This window comes from Puntigrus tetrazona, chromosome 2 (genome assembly GCF_018831695.1).
Source record: "Puntigrus tetrazona isolate hp1 chromosome 2, ASM1883169v1, whole genome shotgun sequence".
Lineage (NCBI taxonomy): Eukaryota > Metazoa > Chordata > Actinopteri > Cypriniformes > Cyprinidae > Puntigrus > Puntigrus tetrazona.
Genome location: NC_056700.1, coordinates 21,246,009 through 21,272,035, shown reverse-complemented (window position 1 = coordinate 21,272,035; position 26,027 = coordinate 21,246,009). Strand labels below are relative to the sequence as shown.

General features: G+C 36.8%; 1 protein-coding gene across 4 annotated transcripts in view; it reads left to right on the top strand.

Moving 5' to 3' along the window:
• The window catches only part of kirrel1b (kirre like nephrin family adhesion molecule 1b), a 32,810-nt gene extending 6,974 nt beyond the window's left edge, over positions 1-25,836 (top strand). The window contains exons 2-15 of one of the 4 annotated variants that reach the window (XM_043218383.1): positions 11,420-11,572; positions 12,856-13,005; positions 14,120-14,277; positions 14,364-14,514; positions 14,600-14,705; positions 17,060-17,208; positions 17,669-17,796; positions 17,927-18,053; positions 18,144-18,244; positions 19,981-20,197; positions 21,262-21,369; positions 21,843-21,949; positions 22,848-22,928; positions 23,299-25,836. In XM_043218383.1, coding sequence (XP_043074318.1) covers positions 11,420-11,572; positions 12,856-13,005; positions 14,120-14,277; positions 14,364-14,514; positions 14,600-14,705; positions 17,060-17,208; positions 17,669-17,796; positions 17,927-18,053; positions 18,144-18,244; positions 19,981-20,197; positions 21,262-21,369; positions 21,843-21,949; positions 22,848-22,928; positions 23,299-23,847 — 2,285 coding nt within the window. In that variant the 3' untranslated portion in view covers positions 23,848-25,836. Of the gene's footprint in view, positions 1-11,419; positions 11,573-12,855; positions 13,006-14,119; positions 14,278-14,363; positions 14,515-14,599; positions 14,706-17,059; positions 17,209-17,668; positions 17,797-17,926; positions 18,054-18,143; positions 18,245-19,980; positions 20,198-21,261; positions 21,370-21,842; positions 21,968-22,811; positions 22,929-23,298 lie in introns of all 4 variants that reach the window. The other 3 variants (XM_043218367.1, XM_043218375.1, XM_043218361.1) reach the window with 3 other exon arrangements.
• Positions 25,837-26,027: the final 191 nt, after the last annotated feature.

The following is a 26,027-nucleotide window of genomic DNA, read 5'->3' as shown; positions in this document are numbered from 1 at the left end:
AAGATTTGATTATTAAGCATAAAGCAATAAGAGGAGAAGTATATGAAATATATATGATTCTCAGGTATAATTAATGGTAACACTGCCTTTATAAAAGTAGTTTTTAGGCTTTGTGATGCATCTTATAATCATGAGTAAGTGCTATAATGTATAAACCGTGCCTACACTTATCAATTCACTGTTACACTATGCATTCTAAATTTGGTTATAATTATTTCTAATGAGATATAATGCATTGCAATGCACATATGAATAATTGCCATTACGTAGTGGCTCTTTATAATGCATTATACATAAATGCTTTAAGTAAAGTTTTACCAAAATAATATTTATAATTTGAATTTAACTACAGGTTAGTGTTTTACAAAGCCAAAGTCTTCCATCTAGCGCATTTTTTGGTCTTAGTATGTTGACTGCCTCAAGGTGATCTTTGACATGGTTTCATGCATTTGACATTTGACATCGACATGTTTAAATGGAACCTGGCAATGCAGTTCCCTGCGTGAAGCAGCAAACATGTGCTTTCTTTGTTCTGGTTCTGCTCATTCTTTATAATCTGTAGAACACATGGAGCTTTTTACTAACGTCGTCATAATCATCATGCATACATACGCAATCAAAAAAACTACCTAAAACCAAAAAAGAAGTATTCCAGTGATCCATGACCCAATTCCAAAATATCATAGAAATAGTATTTTTAGTACAAACACCATTCTTTACTTTTAGTACAATTAGTTTTATACTGTTAGCTAAAAATTTCTTTCTTTTTCTTTTTTCACCCTCATGTCGTTCCAAACCCATAAGACCTTCATTAATCTTCAAAACACAAATTAAGATCTTTTTGATCAAATCTGAGAGATTTCTCTTTGCTGACAGCAATACAACTGACACTTTCAAGGCACAGAAATGTAATAAGGACATTATTAAAACAGTCCATATGACATCAGTGGTTCAACCCTAATTTTATGAAGCTGCGACAATACTTTTCGTGGAAAAAGAAAACCAAAAAAAGCCTTTGTTAAGCAATTCTTCTCCTCCACGTCACTGTTTGCCACCACAAATGAGAGTACCATATTTGTGTAATCTGAGTTCTATAGATAAACTAAGGTTTGGAAGGATATTATAGGGTGATTACTTAATTAACTAAAACTTTATTCTCAAGCTGCTCAAAGAATACTGAGGTTTTACTGAATATGTTAAATATTTTTTTAAATATTTAATATACTGACTCTCTAACTCTGTAGTTGGGTACATGAACAACTTCTAATCCCAATAATATTTTTTAGGCATAGTTATATGTATATTATATATATCACTGTCGAATGGCATATGGTTTTGCTCCTATAGAAGATAGTTAGTTGGATAGTTAGTTGTCTAAAGTAATTTGCAGTAAACCCACCTCAGTGGCTCAGGGTTATGTTTGTAGCTCAAGGGCAGAAAAGATAGAGTTGGATTAATCACAGTGTTTGGGTCATCTCTATTTGTAACTGAACTTGCAACCTCTAGGGCAGCAGTCCAGATCCTTTGGCATTAGACTGAAGGATTCCCAGAATGCTTCGAATGACAGTGAAGGATTACACAGCCCAAATTTTATCTTGTAAAATCAGTACATTGTACTCGCACCAACTCTGGAAATCATGGGAAGCTGAGGATTTTGTGCTTACAAAGTCAACAGCTGGTTTTGCTGGCATGTATCTCATGTAGATCTTTTTCTGACTCACTGATTGTTATTACACTTACATTTATGTGTTGGCCAGATATTTATAACCAAAGCAAATTATATTGCATTCAAGATACTGTATACATTTTGTCAGTTTAGGTCTTCCCTGGGGATTGAACCCATTCCCATCGAAACTACTGTACAGTCTGAGCTACAGGAACACTAATGAGTCCAGATATCCTAACTTAAAACACTACTGACTATATTTTTCTGTGCTATGACAGCATCCATCCATCTATTCACCAAACCATTTATCATCTGCAGGATCACAGATTTTTCTAGTAACAAGCTATTTTTTTGCCTACACTTTATTTTGATAGTTCTAACTACGTCAACTACATTTCAATTAATTTTCATTAATTTTCAACCATGTCTAGTAACTCTCAGAGTAGACCGTAAGGGTAGATTTAGGGTTAGTAGAATAAGATGACAAAGGATCTGGTATGTATGTTGTGGACCCATCAAAATAAATTGTTAGATCTATCATTTTTATATTTTATATATATTTTCACATCTCTGCATATATCTTATTTTTACAGCAAATAATGCATATCATTTATTTTATTACTTCATTGTGTTATATAAATGTAGTTTTTATAATATTTTAGTAATATACTATATATTACAATATCTTTACATTTATATTCATACTCTTGAAAATCCCTCCGTGTTTTTGTTTATAACGTTTATTATAAATCCTACACACAATATTTTAGCAGAAAGAGATGCAGCTTTATTCCTTTAATTTTTCAGACACACAAACATGCTCTGTCCCTCTGCAGTTTCCCAAGCTCGCATGCAGCGCACACACATGCACATGCACTCAATCACTGCTCTTTTCTATGCGCACACATACACACATTAGATTTGCAAATGGAAGCAGCTCTGCTTGAATGAGTGGGTGCGCTGGAGAGCGGAGAGGAAGGGAACGAGAGAAAGAGACAGAAAAGATAACGAGAGATGTGGTTTCCCTCTTCCTTAATGTGTCTTTTGTGTTTTTAGCCTGTCTGTCTCTCTCAGGATACCCTCCTCTTTAGTTACCATGGTGATGGCATGCTTCCCCCCCCTTTTCTCTACCTTCCTACCCTGCTTTCACACTCACTCGTTTCTCTGTTACCATGGCAATGGTTCTCCCCATCATGATACCTGTTCATTCTTTCTTTGTATTTTCCACTCTGTTCTCAGAGGTTGCATCTGTCTGTCATTGTCTGTTGCTTTACCGAAAGGCTCGTTGTTTGTCTGTCCGCTTGTCTATCCGAATTAATTTGCTGATTCTCAATATCGCTTATTCTCTCTAAACAGCATCACTAGAGACAGTCTGCACAGGGTGGGCAGCAAGCAGCACGCATATAAAGAGATTTTTGGGGTAATTTTTGCAGACGACAGTTGTTGCTATGGCGACAGAACTTTAGGATTTGGATGGAAGCGGTAGAGGGAAGAATGTGGGAGAATGGATAGAAACAGCGCAAGAGATAACTGGATGTATGGAGAGAGAGAGAGAAAGAGAGAGAGAGGAGGGCGTGCTGGATTTTCGGGAGACGACCCTCTGCATGTTCTAGTTTTTCTGCGATGCGCTGGCGAGCCGAATATGTCACTCTGCTATACTGCAGCTGTTCTCTCTGTTCTCCGTCATTCCAATATCTTTATTTGAATTTAGATTTGTAGGAGGAGGTGGGGGAAAAATCTACACTAGGACTTTATCCCAAAAACAATAAACAAGATTTTTATATATATTGTAAGAAAATATAAGCGGTCATTGCCTGCACTGTTCAGCTTCAAGTAAATATTTTCGGGCAAAACGCTTTGAAATTGGGAAATACATGCTTTAGTTTATGATGTTACTTTCTAGCTTAATTCCCTCTTTATTTATAATTCTGTGCAAACTTTATGATTTGTTTTATTTTCCACTAGGCAAAAATTAAGACATTGAGTACAGTAGTACATATCTCCTTAACAAGCTAGATGATCTGAGCTTGATTTGATCATTCATTTCCATAGAACAAATGGTGTCGCAATTATGTCTGAATCTTTTTCTTTCTTTCTTTCTTTCTTTCTTTCTTTCTTTAATAGGTAACACTTTAGTTTATGGACCACTTCTTACTATTAACTAGTTGCTTATTAGCATGCATATTAATAGTTGCTGTCTGTTGGTATTTATAAAGTACAAATTAATGCCTTTTTCTGCATGACCATATTTTAGATTCCTTAATCCTACTCCATATTTAAACATAATAACTAATAAGCAAATAATTGGCATCAAATTAGGACTTTATTGAGGCAAGAATTTATAACTATTAGTGAAAATGGTACATGAAAATTTCCTAAAAATCTATTCACCACCATGTCGTCCAAGATGTGCATGTCCTTCATTCTTCAGTTATAAAGAAATTGAGGTTTTTGAGTAAAACATTCCAGGATTTTTCATATTTTTGACTTCAATGGGAGTCAATAGGCTTAAGGTCCAAACTGCAGTTTCAGTGCAGCTTCAAAGAGCTCTACAAGATCCTAGTTGAGGAATAAAGGTTTTTTTTAACAATATTCTAAAAATAATAATAAACATTTCTATGCTTTGTAACCACAAATGGTCATCTTTCTACTAGCTGGAAATGACAGTAATATTGAAATGACAAAAAGTTTTTACCTTTTTGAAAAAATCAAAGTATACAGAACAAGAACAAATCATGCATGACCTTTCCAATGTATTACTAGTACAAGACAAGAATTTGTGGTCTCTTTTTTTTCTTTTTTGATTATTTGGCTAAATAAGACACTTATTTCTCAACTGGAAACATATAGAGACCTTTTTTGTGTTTTCTTCAATAACCTTAATTTATTTTTGAGCAAAGTAACAAAGAAATGAATATTATAGATGACATGGTGTGAGTAAATTATCAAGAAATTTATTCTGGAAGTTAACTAATCCTTTAAATTTCATGTTTAATTCAGTGTGTTACTTGCTGTTTCTCTGTAATTGTCATGAAATTTACCAGCATTTTTCTGAGTGAAAATAGTTCCTACAACCTTTTCAGTGCAGTATAAAAGATTTAAAATCTATTTTTAACCTCAATTTCTGATGACATCCTCAGGGTTATGTTTCATTCTTGTTACTTATTCACCATCATACCTTAAGGTGACACGGCAAAGATTCTCTTTCATCTTGAAAAAAATCTGAGAAAGTGAGATTTTTATAGGAGTAAAAAATGTGTGAGAGAAGCGAAGCCTAAATGAGAAATGACATGACAGAAGAGAGCATAAAGTATTCACTTTCTGTGTGTTTGTTGCACAGAGGTGATTGATGCTGAAAGCCAACATTTTCTCAAATTTCTAATTAAGAGACAAAAACAGAAAAAAAAGCGGGGAGGAGAAAGAGGTAAGAGACGTGAAGTGAGATGAAAATCTTTTGGAACTGATGAAGAGAAGGGAAGAAAAGAGACAGACAGAGAGGAGGTAAAGGAAATGCCTCACATTCTTTTTAGTGCAGAGAAGAGAAAGGTTGTGTGTGTGTGTGTGTGTGTGTGTGTGTGAGTGAGATGATTGGATGGAAAAGGGAAATGGACAGTTGGAAAGAGTGGGAGAAAGAGGAGAGATAAATAAAGGAAGAAAGTTCACATACCAGAAGGAAAGATGAAAGCGGAAAATAGGAGCAGAGGAGCCACGCAGGAAAGAAAAAGAAAGGAATGAAAATATGATAGACAGGGCGGCCACATGTGTTCTGCACCCCATGGAGATGACCTTTGACCTTTCCGACAACCTGTTGACACAAAGAGGTCAGTGGGTCGAGGCCTCAAGAAACTAAACAAACGCACATTATGACTGCTATAGTTACAGCACACTGTCTTTCGTCTCTTTTTCGGCTCAGCACTCATTACACTCCTTACGCTCGCTCCTCTGCACTGCAACAGCTCAAAGTGGAGTAACAGCAGAATTTCATCATAATTTTGGTTTTTAAGCGACTGCTTCATTAGTGGTATGCACACACACACACATAGCTGTGAGGAGATGTAGATGTTTCAGCGGCTTTTCTCTGGGGTTAAATCTCTCTCTCATCCGCTCCTCCGAGCGTCGGTTTACTTGGGATTCCTGGGACGGGAGGGAAGTGCGAAATGAAATATTAATGAAATGAAGGGCGTTTGGCAAGTCTTTTACGCCGTCCTGTTTCTGTGCCACTGCTAATGTCGAGGGTCACCAGGTCCCCCTGAGGCCCCGCAGCATGCTGAGTGACATTTGAGTGGTTTTGCAAAATGTCCTGAAGCATGTTAGCTGTACACAATATGCCACTGTTTACAGAAGCACATTTTTTGGTGTGTGTGTGCACACTTTGTGAGTACTGGGTGTTGTTGTTTTTTGTGAATACATATGTATGATTTACATATACACGAATGGGCCCCACTTTATATTACGAAAAATGAAATAATAATTGGGTACAATGCACTTATTGTCTACATGTTTTTACATTTTACTTATATTTTTAAAATACCTACAAGTACCTTTATTTAAAACAACATTACTAATTATCATTTTCATCAGTCCACTGCCAAAGAAAAGCAGCAGTGAGTGCAGATTTAATTACCGAATTATTCAGTGTTTTTAAACAAATCAATTAAGTAAATGATTCAGTGATTCATTTTTCATAAGTAAAAATGCCAGGGTCTTAGCACTAACAAAAAATGTATCTTACCACTTCACAAAGCTGTCGAGACAAACTTACACAAAGAAACAGAGTAAGGGTGGGATTGACCTCGTTGCTATGGATGATATTCAGCATGTTTACTACTCTGACAGAGATTTATTCATAGAAATTTCAGAGTGCAATATTATATTATTAACAAATAAAGGTTTAAAAATAAATGAAAAGTTAATCGCTGCATTCAAATAAAGACTTTAAAATGCAGACTAAGTGTCACTAATTAAACATATGATATATATGTTCAGCTAATGTCTAAGTTTGTATGCTTCTCATTACATATAAAGCCTTTCAATTAACAGAGTAGAGTAGTAAGACATGTAAACGTAAAAAGAAAGGAAACTGGATGCAAGAACAGCTGTTAATGAAAAGGTGAAAAGAAACATTTTAGTTGAAATACCCGCCAAAACTTAAGTTATAGCTTTTTTAATTATCATCAAATGTTTCTAAAATGTTTCTATTCTGAGACAAATTGTTGGCAACAACCATTTTAGGATAGTTTGTGGTTTGGTCTTTATAGTGACTTAGGAGTCCTCTTCAATACTCCTAATATTTCATTCAGGAGCTACTTTCAATGCGTATTTTTTAATGAGTATTTGTAAAATACTCTTAGTGAAAAAATGTCGGAGTCCTAAATATAGGACTGACACACATGTAGACCACCATGTCATTTTTAGGATGCTTTAAAAGACGTGAGGGTAACTGTCCATTTAACGAATTTTAAATGGAAAAACAATGAAAAAGAAGCACTGGGATGCAAAAACTGTTCTGTTTGAAGGACCCCTAAATGATTCAGTGAGGGAATCATTTGAGCGAATGATTCAAATGACTCACTCAACAGCCACTTGTCACCACCAAAGTGGACTCGCAGAATATTTTAAATAATTTACATTTAGTCATTTAGCATTTAGTCATTTAGCAGATGCTAATAATAATAAAAATAACAGGGTTCATCAGAAAAACTGTGTTACATTAAAATTATTCAAGTATAGAGAGTACAATAACAAAGATAGAGGTATGTGGTAAAAAATAGAGATGGTGGGATTAAAGATAAAAGATGTAGAAGCCCGTGTTGTAGAGGGGAAAAGTGTCCACCATCAAAGATGTGAAGGTATGAATGGACAAAGTGAATGAAGGAGATGGTGGAGGAGTATTCAGATAGAAATAGAAAGGTGAAGGCTGAGCAAAAAGAAGGAGGAGTAAGGTAAAAGATGAGGATATTTAAAGAGTGGGATGAAATCAGAAGGGGGAGAAGGATCGAAAGTACTGTAAAAAGCAAAATTTGAAATTGTATCTGTGTGTTTCTCTCCTCTGTTCCACTTACATTTCCCTTAGGAATGAGTGGGATAGAGAGAAGTGGGAGAGCTTTATTCACACTTTTCCTAAAGAGATCAACAAACATGACATAGGAAAAGAAATAGGCCTACACGTACAGGTACACACGTACTGTGAAACAAGTAGATACTATAAGAGAAAGTCAAACGGGCACAACAGGACACACACACTTACTGATGTTAATGAGAGCTGATGTGTGCAGAGAGGTTAGCATATTTACTACTCTAAAAAAGCAATTAGCGCCACAGAGAAATGAAATGAAAGAGTGAATAAAATATGGCTGGAAACAGATGGTAGGGAAATGAAAGTATTTGAGAAAATGGGTTGAAAAAAATCAAAGACAAATGGAGTGGCAAACTAGAAGCAGAATTGGTAAATAAATAAATATGCTTATTGAATAATATAATTCCTATTTAAACGTTGTTTCATAAGGCGTCTTGCATCCCTTTTTAATTTTTATTGAATATTTAATTTTTCTATTGATTGTTTTATGCTTCTGTTAATTAAAGGAGACAGTAATACCTCAGTCAAATGAGAGCAATTGCAGACTTTTCAAAAAATGCAATCATAATTCACTGGACATTTTGGAAATATTAATATTATTAATAATAATACCATTTTCTATGGTAAATAAAATGTATTCAAAATATGACCAATTTATTAGTGTTTAACATGTTTTATTATTTAAACACATTTATTGGTATTGAAGGTTTATTTCAACAGCTGAAATAAGGACACCTGCTTGACCACAAAAAATAGACACGAATGTAGGAAATATTAGATTAGAGTGTACATACTAATAATTTGATTATTTGAAACAGTCAACCCCTAAGGTTATTAGAAAAAGCTGGTCTAGTTAGCAGTTGAGCCGGTTTGGTTTTGCAGACCCCGCAATTTCGATTCATTTATTTCTTTTGTATCATTATTGCAATAATAAACAACAAATAAAAACAATTAGGCAATTTCAAATCCTTCCAGCGAATCGAACCTTGTAATTCTGTCCACAAAAAAATGACTCGTTTGCTTCTTTCAGCAACCTGTCCGTCACTTCATTACACCTGTAGGTGGCGACCAGTAAACCTCTGAATCATTCACTCAGCAGCACGTAGTTCAAAACACAGTATCAATGACAAAACAACGCTAGCTAATCGAGCATGATTTACTCCACTGGCGCTGGACTTAACCGAAAACACCTCGTGTTTGAAAGAAGAAGCCACAGAAAAGCAATGAAAGATGTGGAAACAAAGTTTATTAGTAATTTTGAACAAGCATTTTGAACAGGCTTCCACTTTAACTGCCAGCGGCTAATCCGGCTTTGGATTAGCCGTTTGCGTGCACCTAATTTTTTGTAATGTTTTAAATTTAAATGTTAAATTGTAAACCAGTATAGTTTATAATGCTCTGTTTTGTGTAAGATCTCACTTTGCCTGAATCTGTAATGAGTCTGTAATCCAGTCTTGGAATCGAGTCCGAAGCTTGAATCAGTCGAGTCGATTCCTAGTAATAACGGTAACCAAAAGGGATAGTTGACCCAGCAATGGAAATTCTGTCATGAATTACTTTCCCGTATCTCGTTCCAACACTGTTGCTCATCTTCGGAACACAAATTAAGACATTTTGATGAAAGCCGAGAGCTCTGTAACCCTCCATGTAACCTCATTGGGTTATTGGGTTAACCATAATTTTATGAAACCACAAGAATAATTTTGCGTGCAAAGAAAACAAAAACGAAGACTTTGAGGGTCAGTAATTAACGACGAAATGTTTATTGTTCATCTTTAATGTGGTGGTATTTTGGTACCTGACTAGACTAGACATGAGTTTTAGTACTCCACACAAATACTCGTGGACATCACACAACACACACCCACACAAAATACAGTTTTATTTGTTTGTGTGCAAAATTAGAGCAAGGCTTGCCCCGAGGAAAGATGTGGACAGATGAATGTTCCGTCTGAGACCATTTGACTAAGTCATGTATTCTTGCTTACCTCTCTCGGCACATAATTAAAAGCTTGTTTCTGTGTCTCTATGTGCTACGGGGTACATTATCGTCATTCTCCGTTTATCTCTTTCTCTCCATTACGTTTTGCATTTGGCTCTGCTTTTCGAAATGCTTAACATTTGGCAGCACCACTTCAGGGATGTTTTTCTTATACTGTAGCATCTGGAAATACTTCAGTTTTCAAATATATTCACACACACACACACAGACGAATCAGTCTATGAATCAGACATCAGATGTTGTGTCTTTGTTCTGAGGGCACTTTTGCATCACTAATGACTAGTTAACCGAGTGAAGCTGCTTTGAGCGTTCTGATACACGGGCCAGTGTCATTAAGCGCTGTCATAAGCAGCTGTGCCGCAAAGACATGACGTCATGTCTCCTGCAGTCCAATCATGATGCATGGACGGTTGCAAAGAGAGAACGCTGGTTTTATGACAGAAACTCAATGTCCAGAGCCCTTGACTTTCTGTATGACTTTCTAGGAACACCAAAGTCAGAGTGACCGCTTCAGTCCTCTTTCATTTGCACTATATGGAGAAGAGCGCCCAGTACATTCTTAATTATTGGTTAGCTGAAGTAAATGGTGACAGAATTTCCATTTTGGTGTGACCTATTCCTTTAAGTGTGATGGAGAGTTTTGTTTTATGGCTGTAAATGTAATCCTCGGGAGGTGCACCTTTTCCTTTTTTTTCCCCCTCCTTCCCTTTATTAACGTTTTGCCTTAATTAGCAAATTGGACTGTTACCAATAATCCTGGAGGAGTGGCATGTGCCGGAGGAGAAAGAGAGGCAGGAAGAGAGAGAGTGACAGAATATTTCAGAAATGTCTCTGCGATGATGTAATGGATGAAAATTTGGGATGTGGCTTTGAGTCCGTTTGTAAAAAGATTTAGTAACACTGGGACAGATTTTCACTATTAACTAGTTAAAAGTTAATGGTGAGAATTGGACCTTGTAATAAAGTGTGATCAAATTTGCTCTTGAATCTTTATTTCTATATATATATATATTGAAATAAGACATTGATTAACACAATCTATCTGGGTCAAAAAGTAACCAGGGATTGGGAAAAAAAAAAGTCCCCAGTATTTTAGATGCATGGTGAAATGCCCTTGTGATGAACACAGTAAAGGCATTTATGCTGCAAAAGATTTTAAATAAAATGTTTTACTTTAATCAATGTAGTGTCCTAAATAGTTCCACAAAAATATTTATGAACTGCTTTCACAGCTGACATTAAGAAAATGGTTATTTAAATTAATTTATAGTAATTTTTAGTAATTTCTGAAGGGTCATGCAACAATAAAGACTGGAGTAATGATGCTGAAAATTCAGATTTGCCGTCAAAGGAATAAATTACATTTTAAATTATATTGAAATAGAATAGTTATTCTAAATTGTAAATATATTTCACAATATTACTATTTTCAAATGGTGGTGTATTTTAACAAATGTTTATGCATTCAAATGCACAATTTAAACATTTTTAAATATTTAAATCTGTATGTTTTATTCTTTTCTAGGATTGAATTAGAAGTGTTTAACAAAAAATGTGTCACACCACAGAAATACCTCATAAAAGTGATCAAAAACTACAGTGTCCCATGTACAGTGTACAGTAACATATAAGCTCATTGTCTCTCTCTCTCTCTCTCGCTCTCTGTGTCTGTCAGTGTTCTGCGGCCCGCGGTTTTCTCAGGAGCCGGCGGATCAGTCTGTGGTGGTCGGGGAGAGAGTAGTTTTGTCCTGCGTGGTGTTTAACTACACCGGCATTGTACAGTGGACCAAAGACGGGCTTGCTCTTGGCATCGGAGAAGATCTGAGAGGTGAGCACACACACACACACACACACACACACACACACACACACACATCAAACTAACCAAGGGCATCATGCACCTTTTTTAGAAGGGAAATGACTAGCAGTACAAGCTCAATAAGAGCTTTAGGTAAGACAAAACAGGACAGGTTGTTGAGTACAATTTTGGTTAAGCTTTAAAGGGGATATGGTTTAAAATGAATAAACAAAGACAAATAGCAACTGTGCCAGTCAGCGATCGCCTTGCATTTTAGCTGTATCTAGTCATACTAGTTAGGAGTGACACGAAGGCTGGTACAATGATTGGAATTTTAGTATAAAGCAAATTACTGACTATATGTGACCCTGGAACACAAAACCATAAAATAGATGGGTGTATGGGTGGAAATTGTTTAATTAATATTATGCGTTGCCAAGAACTTGATTTGGACTGCTTTTATTTTCAAAATATTTTCCCAAATTTCACATATTTAAATAGTTTTATCTCAGTCAACTATTGTCCTATCCTAACAAATCACACCTTTGTGGAAAGCTTATTTATTCAACTTGACGATTAAATGTCAATTTCCAAATATGGTCCCTAATGACTAGTTTTCTGGTTCAGGGTCGCATATATGTTTGCAGTGTAACATATAGCACAACATACGATTTCTCCCTCTCCTACATTTAAAATGATGCAACAGACGTTTTTTTCTTTCATTGTCCAGACATTGCCATTTTCTTTCTTTGTCCTCTGTCTCTCTCTCCCTTTTTTTTTCTGGACGTGTTGCTCTTTTGTCCGCTCTAATCACAGACACATACACATATAGATGTGCAAACACGCGCACAGGTTAAGCGTCTGCTTGCTGATTGGTTGAGCTAAAGGATGATGTAATCGTTGCCAATACTTTTGTCCTCCTGGTATCCAGATCGATGATGTCATAATGTGTGTGCGAGAGAGTGTGTGCAGTCTGAATGCCAATGTGTTAGAGTGCTGCCCTCTGGTGATAAACTCATGTCCTACAAGCCACCTCACAATCACACCGATTGGCTAAACCGGCTGCGTGAACAATGGTTTGGGTTTTATAATTCAAAGATCGCTAGAGCTTTCGAGAAATTAACAAAGAATACGTATTCGTTTGAGCTGTATGTTTATCGTGAGGGGGAATGCATGGAATGGGGACAGTCGTGCAACATAAATATGAATTTTGACTGTACGTGCAAGCCATGCTGGGGGATTTGCTGCACGATATTGTTTCTTCTGAAATTATAAATGCATGAAACATTGGACTGTGTTCGTCTGTGTTTCAGCATGGCCACGGTACCGTGTTTTGCGTATCTTGGATGTTGGACAGTATAATCTGGAGATCATGTCAGCGGACCTGACCGATGACTCACTGTACGAGTGTCAGGCCACTGAAGCTGCTCTGAGGTCCAGAAGAGCTAAACTCACTGTTCTGAGTGAGTACACACTGAATATGATCAGAACAGCACGCTGTGTTTGTAACCTAAGTATGCAGATATTTTGCATGAAATTCCTGTGCATTTCAGTAAACAGCACACTGTGTGGAACACTGTATTCCACAATGCAATAACTCAATTTGGCTTTCCTTTTACAGTGTGATTAATGCACCAAAACCAATTTGTATTCCAGCATTTGAACTGCACAAAATTGAATGCAAAAGTCAGTTATTTTTATATCTCAGATTGTTGATGTGACAGGCATGTAATATACTTCTTTTTGAAATAGTCATTGGTACATAATCCTCACAAATAATTTTTAAAAAGAATGCAATGTGCAGTCCAAACATAGCCACCGACACAAAGGAAGTATCTTTCTAAAGAATGCATTCTGCTTTCTTTATTTAACTTGTTTTGTAGAGACACTAATAGCAGCTCCAGAGATGCTGTACTGCCTTGGAGCAATTTACGTCTCTATTTTTGTGTGTAGTTATTCTGCCATGATGCACAAAAGTGTACATTGCCAACATTACATTAGATAGACTTCACTGAAAAATTTGTCACATTACTACATACACAAGTGAAACAATGCTGTAATAAACTTTCCATACATACGCTGCCATTCAAAAATTATACTAATGAAGGCTGCACTTTTATGTTCACAACTACAGTAATTGTGAAATATTATAACAATTTAAAATAACGGTTTTCTTTTTTTCTATATTTAAAAATAGTTTTTATTCCTGATGGCAAAAGGTGAACTTAGTATCGATACTCCAGTCTTTAGTTTTACGTGATTCTTCAGAAATCATTCTAATATGCTGATTTGTTGCTTAAGAAACATTATTATAAATGTTTAAAGCAGTTGAGCTACTTAATATTTAATAGAAACTGTTTTTCATGTTTAGTTTTTTTGGGGAGGATAGAAAGTTTTAAAGAGCTGCATTTATTTAAAATGTAGGTTTGATACATATTATAATCAGTTTAATGGACCAGTTTAAGTTTACTTAACCCAAAACTTTTGAACAATAGCACGTAGTACTCAATGTTCACGAGGAAACTAAATACCATATATGTGTCAGTCAGTCAGCGTATTATCTGTCCATCTGTGTAGTTCCTCCTGAAGGTCCTGTTATCGAGGGCTCTCCAGAGATCCTGCTGACAGCAGGAACCTCATATAACCTCACCTGTGTGTCTCGAGGAGCAAAGCCACTGTCAACGATAGAATGGTACAAAGATGGGATCATCGTGGAAGGAGCCCATACCAGCACTGTGAGCGAACGCACCAGCAAGTCAAGATAGCATGAAAATCACATACATGAGTATACATTTACATTTTCTACCTATCTTTCAATCAGGAGGTGTTAGCGGACAGGAAAAGGGTGACCACAAAGAGTTTTCTGGAGATCCAGCCAGTGGACACAGACACAGGACGAAATTTCACCTGTGTGGCCTCAAATCTGGCCGCCCCGCTGGGAAAGAAGGCCACTGTCACTCTCAACGTCCACCGTAAGTGTTTGAACAGATACTTTGCTGTGCCGGCATGCAGTGTGTCCACAGTAAGGGCCCTAATGACCTCTCGGTCTCTCTCCAGATCCTCCTACAGTTGTCCTGTCTATAGAGCCTCGCTCAGTTCTAGAAGGAGAGCGAGTTAAATTTACCTGCCAGGCCACTGCCAACCCTCCCATCATGGGCTACAGGTTAGTGTGCGGTGTGCTGTATGTGCTGATCGCAGTAATGTGCTCTGTATGTTTTACATACAGACGTGGACAAAATTGTTGGTACCCTTTGGTCAATGAAAGAAAAAGTCACAATGGTCACAGAAATAACTGTTATCTGACAAAAGTAATAATAAATAAAAATTCTATAAATGTTAACCAATGAAAGTCAGACATTGTTTTTCAACCATGCTTCAACAGAATTATTTAAAAAAATAAACTCACGAAACAGGCATGGACAAAAATGATGGTACCCCTAGAAAACACTGAAAATAATGTGACCAAAGGGACATGTTAATTCAAGGTGTGTCCACTAATTAGCATCACAGGTGTCTACAACCTTGTAATCAGCCATTGGGCCTATATATATGGCTCCAGGTAATCACTGTGTTGTTTGGTGATATGGTGTGTACCACACTCGACATGGACCAGAGGAAGCAAAGGAAAGAGTTGTCTCAAGAGATCAGAAAGAAAATTATAGACAAGCATGTTAAAGGTAAAGGCTATAAGACCATCTCCAAGCAACTAGATGTTCCTGTGACTACAGTTGCACATATTATTCAGAAGTTTAAGATCCATGGGACTGTAGCCAACCTCCTGGACGTGGCGCAGGAGGAAAATTGATGACAAATCTAAGAGACGGATAATCCGAATGGTAACAAAAGAGCCTAGAAAGACTTCTAAAGAGATTCAAGGTGAACTTCATGCTCAAGGAACATCAGTGTCAGATCGCACCATCCGTCGTTGTTTGAGCCAAAGTGGACTACATGGGAGACGACCAAGGAGGACACCATTGTTGAAAACGAATCATAAAAAGCAAGACTGGAATATGCCAAACTACATGTTGACAAGCCACAAAGCTTCTGGGAGAATGTCCTGTGGACAGATGAGACAAAAATCGAAGTTTTTGCCAAGGCACATCAGCTGTATGTTCACAGACGAAAAAATGAAGCATATCAAGAAAAGAACACTGTCCCTACTGTGAAACATGGAGGAGGCTCTGTTATGTTCTGGGGCTGCTTTGCTGCGTCTGGCACAGGGTGTCTTGAATCTGTGCAGGGTACAATGAAATCTCAAGACTATCAAGGAATTCTAGAGAGAAATGTACTAGCCAGTGTCAGAAAGCTTGGTCTCAGTCGCAGGTCATGGGTCTTGCAACAGGACAATGACCCAAAACACACCGCTAAAAACACCCAAGAATGGCTAAGAGGAAAAAATTGGACTATTGTAAAGTGGCCTTCTATGAGCCCTGACCTCAATCCTATTGAGCATCTTTGGAAGGAGCTGAAACATGCAGTCTGGAAAAGGCACCCTTCAAACCGGACACAACTGGAGCAGTTTGCTCATGAGGAGTGGGCCAAAATACCTGCTGAGAGGTGCAGAAGTCTCATTGACAGTTACAGGAAGCGTTTGATTGCAGTGATTGCCTCAAAAGGTTGCGCAACAAAATATTAAGTTAGGGGTACCATCATTTTTGTCCAGGTCTGTTTCATGAGTTTATTTTTTTAATAATTCTGTTGAAGCATGGTTGAAAAACAATGTCTGACTTTCATTGGTTAACATTTATAGAATTTTATTTATTATTACTTTTGTCAGATTAAAGTTATTTCTGTGACCATTGTGAGTTTTTCTTTCATTGACCAAAGGGTACCAACAATTTTGTCCACGTCTGTATGCACATATGCATAGGTGTTGATGTTGCTGTGTTATTCTGTATCAATACTATTGTAATATTTTGTATAGATGATGATATAATGTTTTTGTTTATTTGTTTTAAATATGTCTGTATCAATTTTATTAGGGCTGCCCAATTAATCGAATTTAGAATCGCAATTACAATTATGATTGCCACAATTACGTAATCATCCAAAAAGGCAATAATCGTTAAAAGTCCAAAAGAGCGCTTAAGATGTGTTTTTCTTTTTCTTTCTACAGGTTTATATATTATAATATTCTAATTATAATATTATAATATCGTGATTTTTTTTTATCATTTAAAGAAGAAAACATTCCAACGAATAGCCAACATTTGAGTACAACATTTTTGTACTATAGAAAGGCAATACATTTTTTTTCAGTTGAAATGTTTTGTAATTGGTAATCGCAATTACAATTTCAAATGAATAATTGGCAATTATGATTTTTGTCATAATCGTGCAGCCCTAATTTTTATTCATTTTTATAAACCTTTGGTTTTAGTTATTGTAGTACCTTAGAAATGTTGCCTTGGAAAATACAGTTTGTTTTAAATATGTCTAGATAATTTTTATTTTAGTTATTGTAGTACTTTATGAAAATGAGACGTTAACTTTTTTATATCATGTAATGTGTTGTAGGTGGGCTAAAGGGGGCGTGATTCTGGACGGAGCAAGAGAAAGTGTGTTTGAGACGACAGCAGATCACTCGTTCTTCACTGAGCCCGTTTCCTGCCTGGTCTTTAATGCGGTGGGCAGCACTAACGTCAGTATTTTGGTGGACGTTCACTGTGAGTATCTCATCTGTCCAGTGATCTACAACGCAGGTCTATTGATATGTTTATTTTACGCGGCGTGACTTTGCCATTGCTAAGCAGTTCAGCTTGTGCAAATTATGTTTCTATTTCATTCTCACGTTTAAAAGTTATTTAAAACATAAAGCCAGTTCTGTTCTGATTTGGCATATCCATATTTACAAAACACAATTTTCACAGCCACAGATTGAGTTACACGTTTATTAAAATACAGATTGATATTCTTTATCTGACGCAAGTTTGCATAATTTCATTTAGGGAAATTTTACTTACTTTTTACGGTTTTTGTTTTTTAGTTTAAGTTTTATTTTAATTACTTTTAGTTGTCATTTTGTAACTTCTCTTTTTACGTAGCTTTTATTTTTTTTAAGTCGTAATCTTATTACTTTTAGCAAATTGTAATAACCTTGTCGTCTTCTTTTTCTCTCTCGTGTAGTTGGTCCCATTCTGGTGGTGGAGCCGAGGCCTGTAACAGTGGATGTTGACTCTGACGTCACACTCAACTGTAAATGGTCAGGAAATCCTCCGCTTACCCTCACATGGACCAAGAAAGGCTCCAGTATGGTTAGTGCACGCTAGCTAATGCCTACTACACCCTGCAAAGTGCACATTTCTCTAACACACAGTACACATTTAACAAAAACACTGTTTTTAATGCTGTCTGTCATTCTTTATTCACCTCTTTATTGTTCAGGTCCTCAGTAACAGTAATCAGTTATTCCTGAAGTCTGTGAGTCAGGCAGATGCAGGACAGTATGTGTGTAAAGCCATCGTTCCCAGGATCGGTGTCGGAGAAACAGAAGTCACTCTTACAGTCAACGGTCAGTAACACATACGTAACTACACAGATACATGCCTAGTTTTTTTAAAGTTTGATATGCGTCTCTTATATGATGTGATTGGGTGTGCAGGTCCTCCAATCATCTCAAGCGAACCAGTCCAGTATGCCGTGAGAGGAGAGAAGGGAGAAATCAAGTGCTACATAGCCAGCACACCACCTCCTGACAAAATCGTGAGTTCATCCGACTCTATACAGTACATAAATACAGTTTTTATTACAGGTTAATCTGGACATGTGACTGTGATTTATTGCAAACAATACATTTCATGCATTGCACAGATACAAATTAACGTGCAATAAATTTTGTTTTTGAGATGGGGTGGCTGCTTGTTTTTATACATGTAGGAATTCTGGTTATGCGTTGGAGATATCATTTCTCTAGGGTTTCAGTGCTGCTTCTTGGCACTAATGGTGCAGAAATTATGTAAAGCAGCTTCATTCAGCTTTATGTATTATATTAATGTCTCTTACTGTACTTGTTTTTCGTCCTTGCTTTATCATCTTTACACTATACTTGATTGAATACTGGGAGAGCTGAGAGAGGGAGAAAGAGAGAGCTAAAGGAAGCGTGAAAAATAGAGGTCAAGAAGATATCAAATGAGACATGAAAGATGAGGAGGGCTGACAGGGAGGGAGAGAGAAAGAGTGACAGCGCAGAACAAAGTCCTGTACCTTTCAGTGTCGATTATCACCAGCAGACGACACGACATGACAGACAAATGAGTGAGCTTTTAACAATCTCAGCACTTTACTAAATGCTCTGCCTCTTTTCCTCCTTCCTTCACTCTCTCTCTCCTTTTTCCTTCCACCTGTCCTCTAGTCACCTCATCTGTCCTCCTCATCTTTATCGTTCTCCTTCAACCACCTTTCTAGTCTCTCTTTTTTCTTTCATTTAAGCATGCTCCTTTTTGTCACAACAAAAAACGTTATGCTGAACAGGTAACACAAATAAGAATAGCAGTAAACCTTAGTATACAAATATAATTACAAAGTATGGTGTATATAAAAACATAAATCAATAAAATAAAAAAAGAAAATAGTACTATTAAAACAGTTAACAAAGGAAACAAATATTTACAGATAAAATCATTATTAAAAAATGGAAGGTAGAACAGTGAAAATAGAGGGAACAAATTGTAGCATTAACAAAAAATGGTTTATGAAATAAAATATAACAGCCCAATAAAATAAAATTATTAATACAAAACAAATAGTAATTTAGACTAATTTAATATTTGTAATATTAAAAATATATTTTTATTTAAATGATAAAATAATGGCAAAAGCATAAAGCAAGTGAAAAATAAAAAAAAAGGGGGAAAAATAATAGTAAAAAAAACCTGAATATTATTAAAAAATAAATAAATAAACAGTCCACAAACTTTTGGCTATTGGAGTAATATTTAGGCAAGTTATTAAAGGAAATAAAAATGAAATTAAAATTAGATTTGCCCATAATAGTACTATTATGCATGAGCTTAGTAATAGAGACTCACACTCCTCTGTTGCTCTTTCTCTGCCTGATGGCTCACTGCATAATGAGACATGACACAACAGGACTGGTCTTAATGTGAAGACGGTACTTATGAGATAATGAATAATGGAATAAATGAGGAAAGAAAGTGGAGGAGAGGAAGGGAGAGTGGGCCATATGCTTTTTGTTGCTCATCCTCTCGTCCTTCCTGCTGTGCCCCTCGCTCTCTCTGTCGCTCTGTTGTCAGTTTGAGAGGGACATTAGCGCTGTGAATATTTGATGGAGTGTTGTTCATTTTGTATGAACTATCTGCTCTCCCACAGTTCAGAGCTAAATCCTAAAAGGCCTGTAACGCCTGTGAACCCCTGCCTGTGTGTGTACTTACTAATGTGTGTGTGTGTGTGTGTGTGAATGCATACATGTTTTTCTGCAGGTTTGGGCCTGGAAGGAGAACGTATGGGAAAAAGAGCGAGGGACGCTGTTGGAGAGGTACACGGTGGAGCAGAGCCGACCTGCCACACAAGGGGGCGCCGTTCTGTCCACGCTCACCATCAATAATGTCATGGAGTCTGACTTCCAGTCCACCTACAACTGCACAGCATGGAACGCCTTTGGACCAGGAACCATGATCATCACGCTGGAGGAGACAGGTCAGGACAAAACAGATAATAGTGTCTGTGTAACCCGTGTTATTCTCTCTGTCTGTGTCTCTATAATAAATCTCTGTCAGATATGGAGCATTCATACATTCATATATATATATATATATATATATATATATATATATATATATATATATATATATATATATATATCAGACATGTAACACCTATCTCATAGATACAGTGTAATATTTAGGTATAGTGTAGTGTGTAGGTGTCTTTCTCTCAGATATTTAATGGCTGTAGATATAATACTTTTTCAGTCAGTCTATAAGTGTCTTTTTTTAATGTCTCTAGATATTATACCCGTCTCTCTGTCAGATATATTACCTGTGAGTGTTATTCTTTCACTTATATAACGGCTATCAATATAATACCTGTATCTCTCTCACATATCACGTCTAGGTGTCTTTCTCTCAGATGTATAGATCCTTTAGATACAATTCCTCCCTCTCTCTCTCTCAGACATAGTGTCCATAAGTGTATATACAACACCTGTAGATTTCATTCCTGTCTTTCTCTTAGATGCAGTGTTCATAGGTGTCTTTATCACAGTTATACTCTCAGATAGGTATAGGTATCCTACACTTTCTCTCCCTCTTATAGATATATATTGTCTGCAGGTGTCTTTATCTCAGATACAGTGAGACCTGTCTCTCTCACACTTAGTATCTGTAGTTATAATAATTGTTGCTATCTCTCTCTCGCATGTAGTGTCTTTAGGTGTCTTTCTCTCAAAAATAACACCAACATATAATACCGCTCTCTCTCAAATTTAGCATCTCTATATATTACACCTGTCTCTCTCTCATAAAATTCATAGGTGTTTAGCTATCTTTCCCTCTTAGATATAGCATCCGTTGGTCTCTCTATTACATAGCGTCTGTAGAGATTATGCCTGTCTCTCTTATTATATCTCTCTCTGTTAGATATAGAGGCTAGATTTTATATCTGTCTTAGATTTGATTGACACAGACATAGCATCTGTAGGTGATATAAACGTCTGTTTCATACGTGTCTGTATGTTTTATACCTGTCTCTCTCTCTCTCAGATATAGTGCCTGTAGGTGTGATAGCAGGTGGATCTGTTGGATCGTCCATTTTGCTTCTGCTCCTCCTGTTTGCTCTGATATTCTATCTGTATCGACAGCGCAAAGGCAGTGAGTACACTGTGTGTGTGTGTGTGTGTGTGGCTGTGTGTGCGTGCATCCGCGTTTCATGCTCATTTGTTTGTGATTAATTTGTCTGAAATATCATTGAGATTCTGAATCTAATAAAATAAATATGAAAAGAAAATATTAATCATATTTTACAACATATTCAAAATTATATATATTTTTATATATGTAATATAAAATTAAGAACTAAAATTAGTAGAAACGATACTGAGAATTGCAACTGAACACAAAAAGTATAACAATATCCATTTTAACGAGACACATGCTAAAGATTTATGTGACCTGCCGTTTATGGGGCCGCCGTAGGTTCAGTCTGTGACAATAAAATTAGCAAAATCATAATCTTGCTTTCAGACCAACGCCTATAAACTGCTGTGATTTTACTGGAACTATTAAATCATTTAATTGATTAAAATGAAGCGAGGCTTTGAGCCAGTGACCTGTTATGCTCGCAGGTCGTCGTGGAGTGACGCTGAAGCCAGACATTAAGGTGGAAACGGTCAACAAGGAGACTCACAGTCTTGAGGAGGAGGCTGCCGGTGCCTCCACAGCCACACGAATGGTAAAGGCTATGTATTCTGTGAGTATCTATAGAACTAGACTGTCAGGCTGTCTGATATAATGTTCAGAAATATATGGTCAGACATGATATTTTGTTATTATAAAAAAAAAATGAAGACTTTAAAATTTTAGATACTGGGGCATTTTGCACTTAAGTCTGTCATGTTGGAGTTTAGTTAGTTTTCATGTTTTGACCTAACAAACTACAGAGAAGGAAGTTTAGTTGGGCACTTGGTTTAGTGTCACAAGGTCCTCATGAAATCGTTCTAATATTCTGATTTGTTGCTCAAAAAATCCTGTAAATGTAGAACGCAGTTGTGCTGTGTAATATTTTAGTATATAATCAATTTAGTTGCTCTGATAGAAGGTTTCTAATGAAAATATCAAATATGTTGTGATTATATTCAGCCGTGCAGCATTTTTGCTTTCAGTGTAAACTTTTACATTGTAAAATAATTACAAACAAAGATTTGGCAGCAAACAGTGGACTGGTACATTTTAACTAAAGCATTTGTATGAAATTTTAGTCTGACTGAAATTATTAAACTATTAAAGTGCATGTGAACATACATGAGTTCAGGAGCCGTCAGTTTTAGTGCTTTTTAGTGCTTTTTTTCAAAATGACCCATTTGCCTAATTTTATCCATAACAGTGAAAGAATTCAAGAAAAGTATTTTTGAAAAGATAATTAAAAGATAAATCTGTAAATGAAAAGTTTCTAATGGTGAAAGACTTTCTTTCCACCACAAATTAAAGAACATCTATTCTATTTCTGATAAAGCTGATATCCTGTTTTCCTCCCTCTCTCTCCTTCTCTCTTCCTCCCTCTCTCCGTGTGTGTGTTTTGTCGTTTGATGGTTTAGTTTCTTCCCTCTGTCTCCCTCTCTCCCTCCACCCAGCCCTTCAAAGATGACATGGACCTGAAGCAGGACCTCCAGAGCGACACGGTGGAGCCCAAGGTGGAGGAGTATGAGCCCAAGGTAAGACACAGCACTGGCGCTTATAGACATTAACGCTATCGTCATAAATAATAAATTAATAAATTATATTTTAAATATATTCAAATAAAAAAATGTTGTTTTTACATCTAAAGTTTACTTTTTTTACTATATATATACTTTTTTTATTAAATAAATAATAGAAAACTTTGAAATATCTTACCAACCCAAAACTTTTTACCTATAGCGTGTGCAAACACACAAGCGTTTAGACACTCCTATACAGTGCCTCCAAACCAGGAAAAGATTCCTATTGCAATATGGAATATAGCCCATGAAATTTACATGAGCAACATTAACTGTGAAATATTATGTATTATATCAGTGAAATATTATATTCCTGTAATTTCAGGACCCCACCAATGGCTATTACAATGTTCGAGCTACGACACACGACGAGGTCCGCACCTCCACCCGCTCCCTGCTGTATCAGGAATTCCGGCCACCGAATCCCGCTTCAGTTTCAGCGACTGCAGGCGGGCCAGTGGCCAACATTCACCCTGCAGCACCCACGGGCCGCTACGAGCCCCGGCCAGCATCACGAATGGCTCACAACACATACGCCCACTTTAACACCATTGCCAGGGCGTCACAAATCCAAGCCCCGCCTAACCCTGTCTCCAAGACCACAGACTATTCTGGAGAGCGTGGCCTGCTGGAATCAACCAATCCGCTGGCTTTTGACAGCTACGCTTATTCGACAACACCTCAATACAGGTTAGGCTTCGCCCCGCCTTTGGAGGCAGGACCGGCCTATGAAATGTATCCTACGGGACAAGGGGTGGGGACGAGTCAAGACGCTAACGCAGGAAAATACCCCAGCTCCGCCCAATTTCCGTATTCAACTCCGCCCACGGAATACTCTCAGAGACACACGCAGAGAATGCAGACTCATGTGTGAACACATTTGCCAACAAAAAAGCACTTCCGTGGATGAAAATATATGGTACACATTAATTTTTACACACTCTTACAGTTTGAAGAACTCTGAACACAACTATATGCAAACACACACACATTGCGTTTTCTACCTTTACAACAATATGATTGAGAGAAAAAAAAGTGCCAAATCAATAAATGACTGCAGCAGAAGAGGAAATCCCAAGAGGTCACAGCGATGAGTGGAAAGCATCTAAACCTTATCATCTTTTCCTCTTCTTTCCAAATTTGAAGAAGATGGCTTGATGCGGTAAAAACCAATCCTCTAAAATCTCTGAGACACACTGCAAAGCAGCCATTGGACAGGTTTCTCCATGTGAATCGTATTGGCTAAAAGAATGGCCAATAGAAGGCTGGAGGGCACCAGAAGCCATCAACTATTGGATGTAAAGCCCAGTGAAAGCCTGATCGCTATGCACTGGAGTTTACACTGGACCCGTTTGGATTTGTCCCATCAATCAACTCAATAAAATGAAGCGTTTTAAATTATGGGAATTGTGGGTGGGCTCACACTGATTGTATAATCCACAATGTGATATTGCAGATCAAGTCAGCGAGGTGAAGAATACTGCAGATGTCGACAATCGCTTGTGAAAGAAGTCACCGTGCGGCCCGCTCACATCACCACTGCTCACACTGCCCGAGCTCCTCGCAGGAATAGCTGTGCGCTGCCAGTTTGAACTCTTCTGATAGGACGGAGACGTGAGTATCTGGGTAAACGCCACCAGTGCTTTTAACTCTGAAAGCTGGAGTTTATGTAACATTTTAGGATTTTTTTTTTACAAATGGATGCTACTCACAGAGTGTCAAAGTGAGCTTACGGACTCTTCTCTGAACACACGCTCTGCCTCCTTCCAAGAAAACCTCATGAGTATTTGACGCTTTGTGTTCCTATGTGTGTGTGTATGTGTGTGTGTGTGTGAGAGAGTGTGTGTTTGCTGATGTGGAGGAAAAAACTGAATGTGGTGAATCTCTATCTCTGAAGTGTCCATGTATTTGTCCTTCACACTTTCAAAGTAGAGTAGGTTGCTTTTCCATATTTGTATCTGAACTAAATTGCATTTGAAAGTGCTTTTATAGTATTTTTCTAAGATGGTGGTAAGGGGGTCAGAGAGGGAATGGGTTTTGGTATAAGCAATGTAAAGGAGAAAATTGTTTTAAAACAACTGTTCATGATTTGTACATGTCAAAATTCTATAAGGGATGTTGAATCAGATCACAAAGTTTAAAATAATGCTAAAATGAAAGCGATTTATTCGTTGAAGTCATGGGTTTCTGTAGTCATTTTGTGTAAAATGAAGAAGGGCTTTTACTATGAGCTCAAATCTTTTCTGCTCTGCAGAAAAGCTCTATTTGTGCAGATGATGTTTCTGCTCGAGTTTAAATCTGGCTCGATTTAAGTTGAATCTACTCAAATTGACATGACCTTTGACATATACTAAAGGTTTAATCGTTCAAAATATGCAATGATCAATACATTTTGAACAAATCATCAGCCTTAAACAGGTTTTTGAAATAAAGTAGAATTTTTCAGTGAATTTCTTAAAGGAGTTGCTCTGTTAAAGTTTGCAGGTGCACATTTACGAAATGGCTTTTCGTTAAATATGTTAGCTCTCAATGACTTATTTGGCACCTTTATGTACGACGAGATGAATTTGATCGATCAAATTCACAAATCGGAGAAAGATGAGGGAATGAATGTGCAATACTGTTTATAGTGTGTGAATGTGAGAGCATGTTTCAGTGTGACTCTTAAGATCCATTTCCTCATGCTCTTGTTAAAAAAAGACCTGTACTTCATACTCTGTTTATGATTTAGTTCATCTTCGTTCTAATCATCTGTTAAAATGTAAAATACAAAAGAAAAATATGAACCATGTGCTTCTTTCCCCACAGGAACTTTTACAAATATTTTTTTTTTATTATTGTATGTGGTTATTTTTCCACAGTATTATAAAATAAAAACATCTTTCATAGTGACTCATTGTCATACAATAACAACATAATACAGTACATAACTCAAAAATAGTGGGGACCAAAAAATATATATATACGGGGACTACAATCTAAAATCTGCATACGCAGTATAACATTGTGAAAGCAATTATTACACAAATGAAGGAATATTTAAAATTTGTGCAG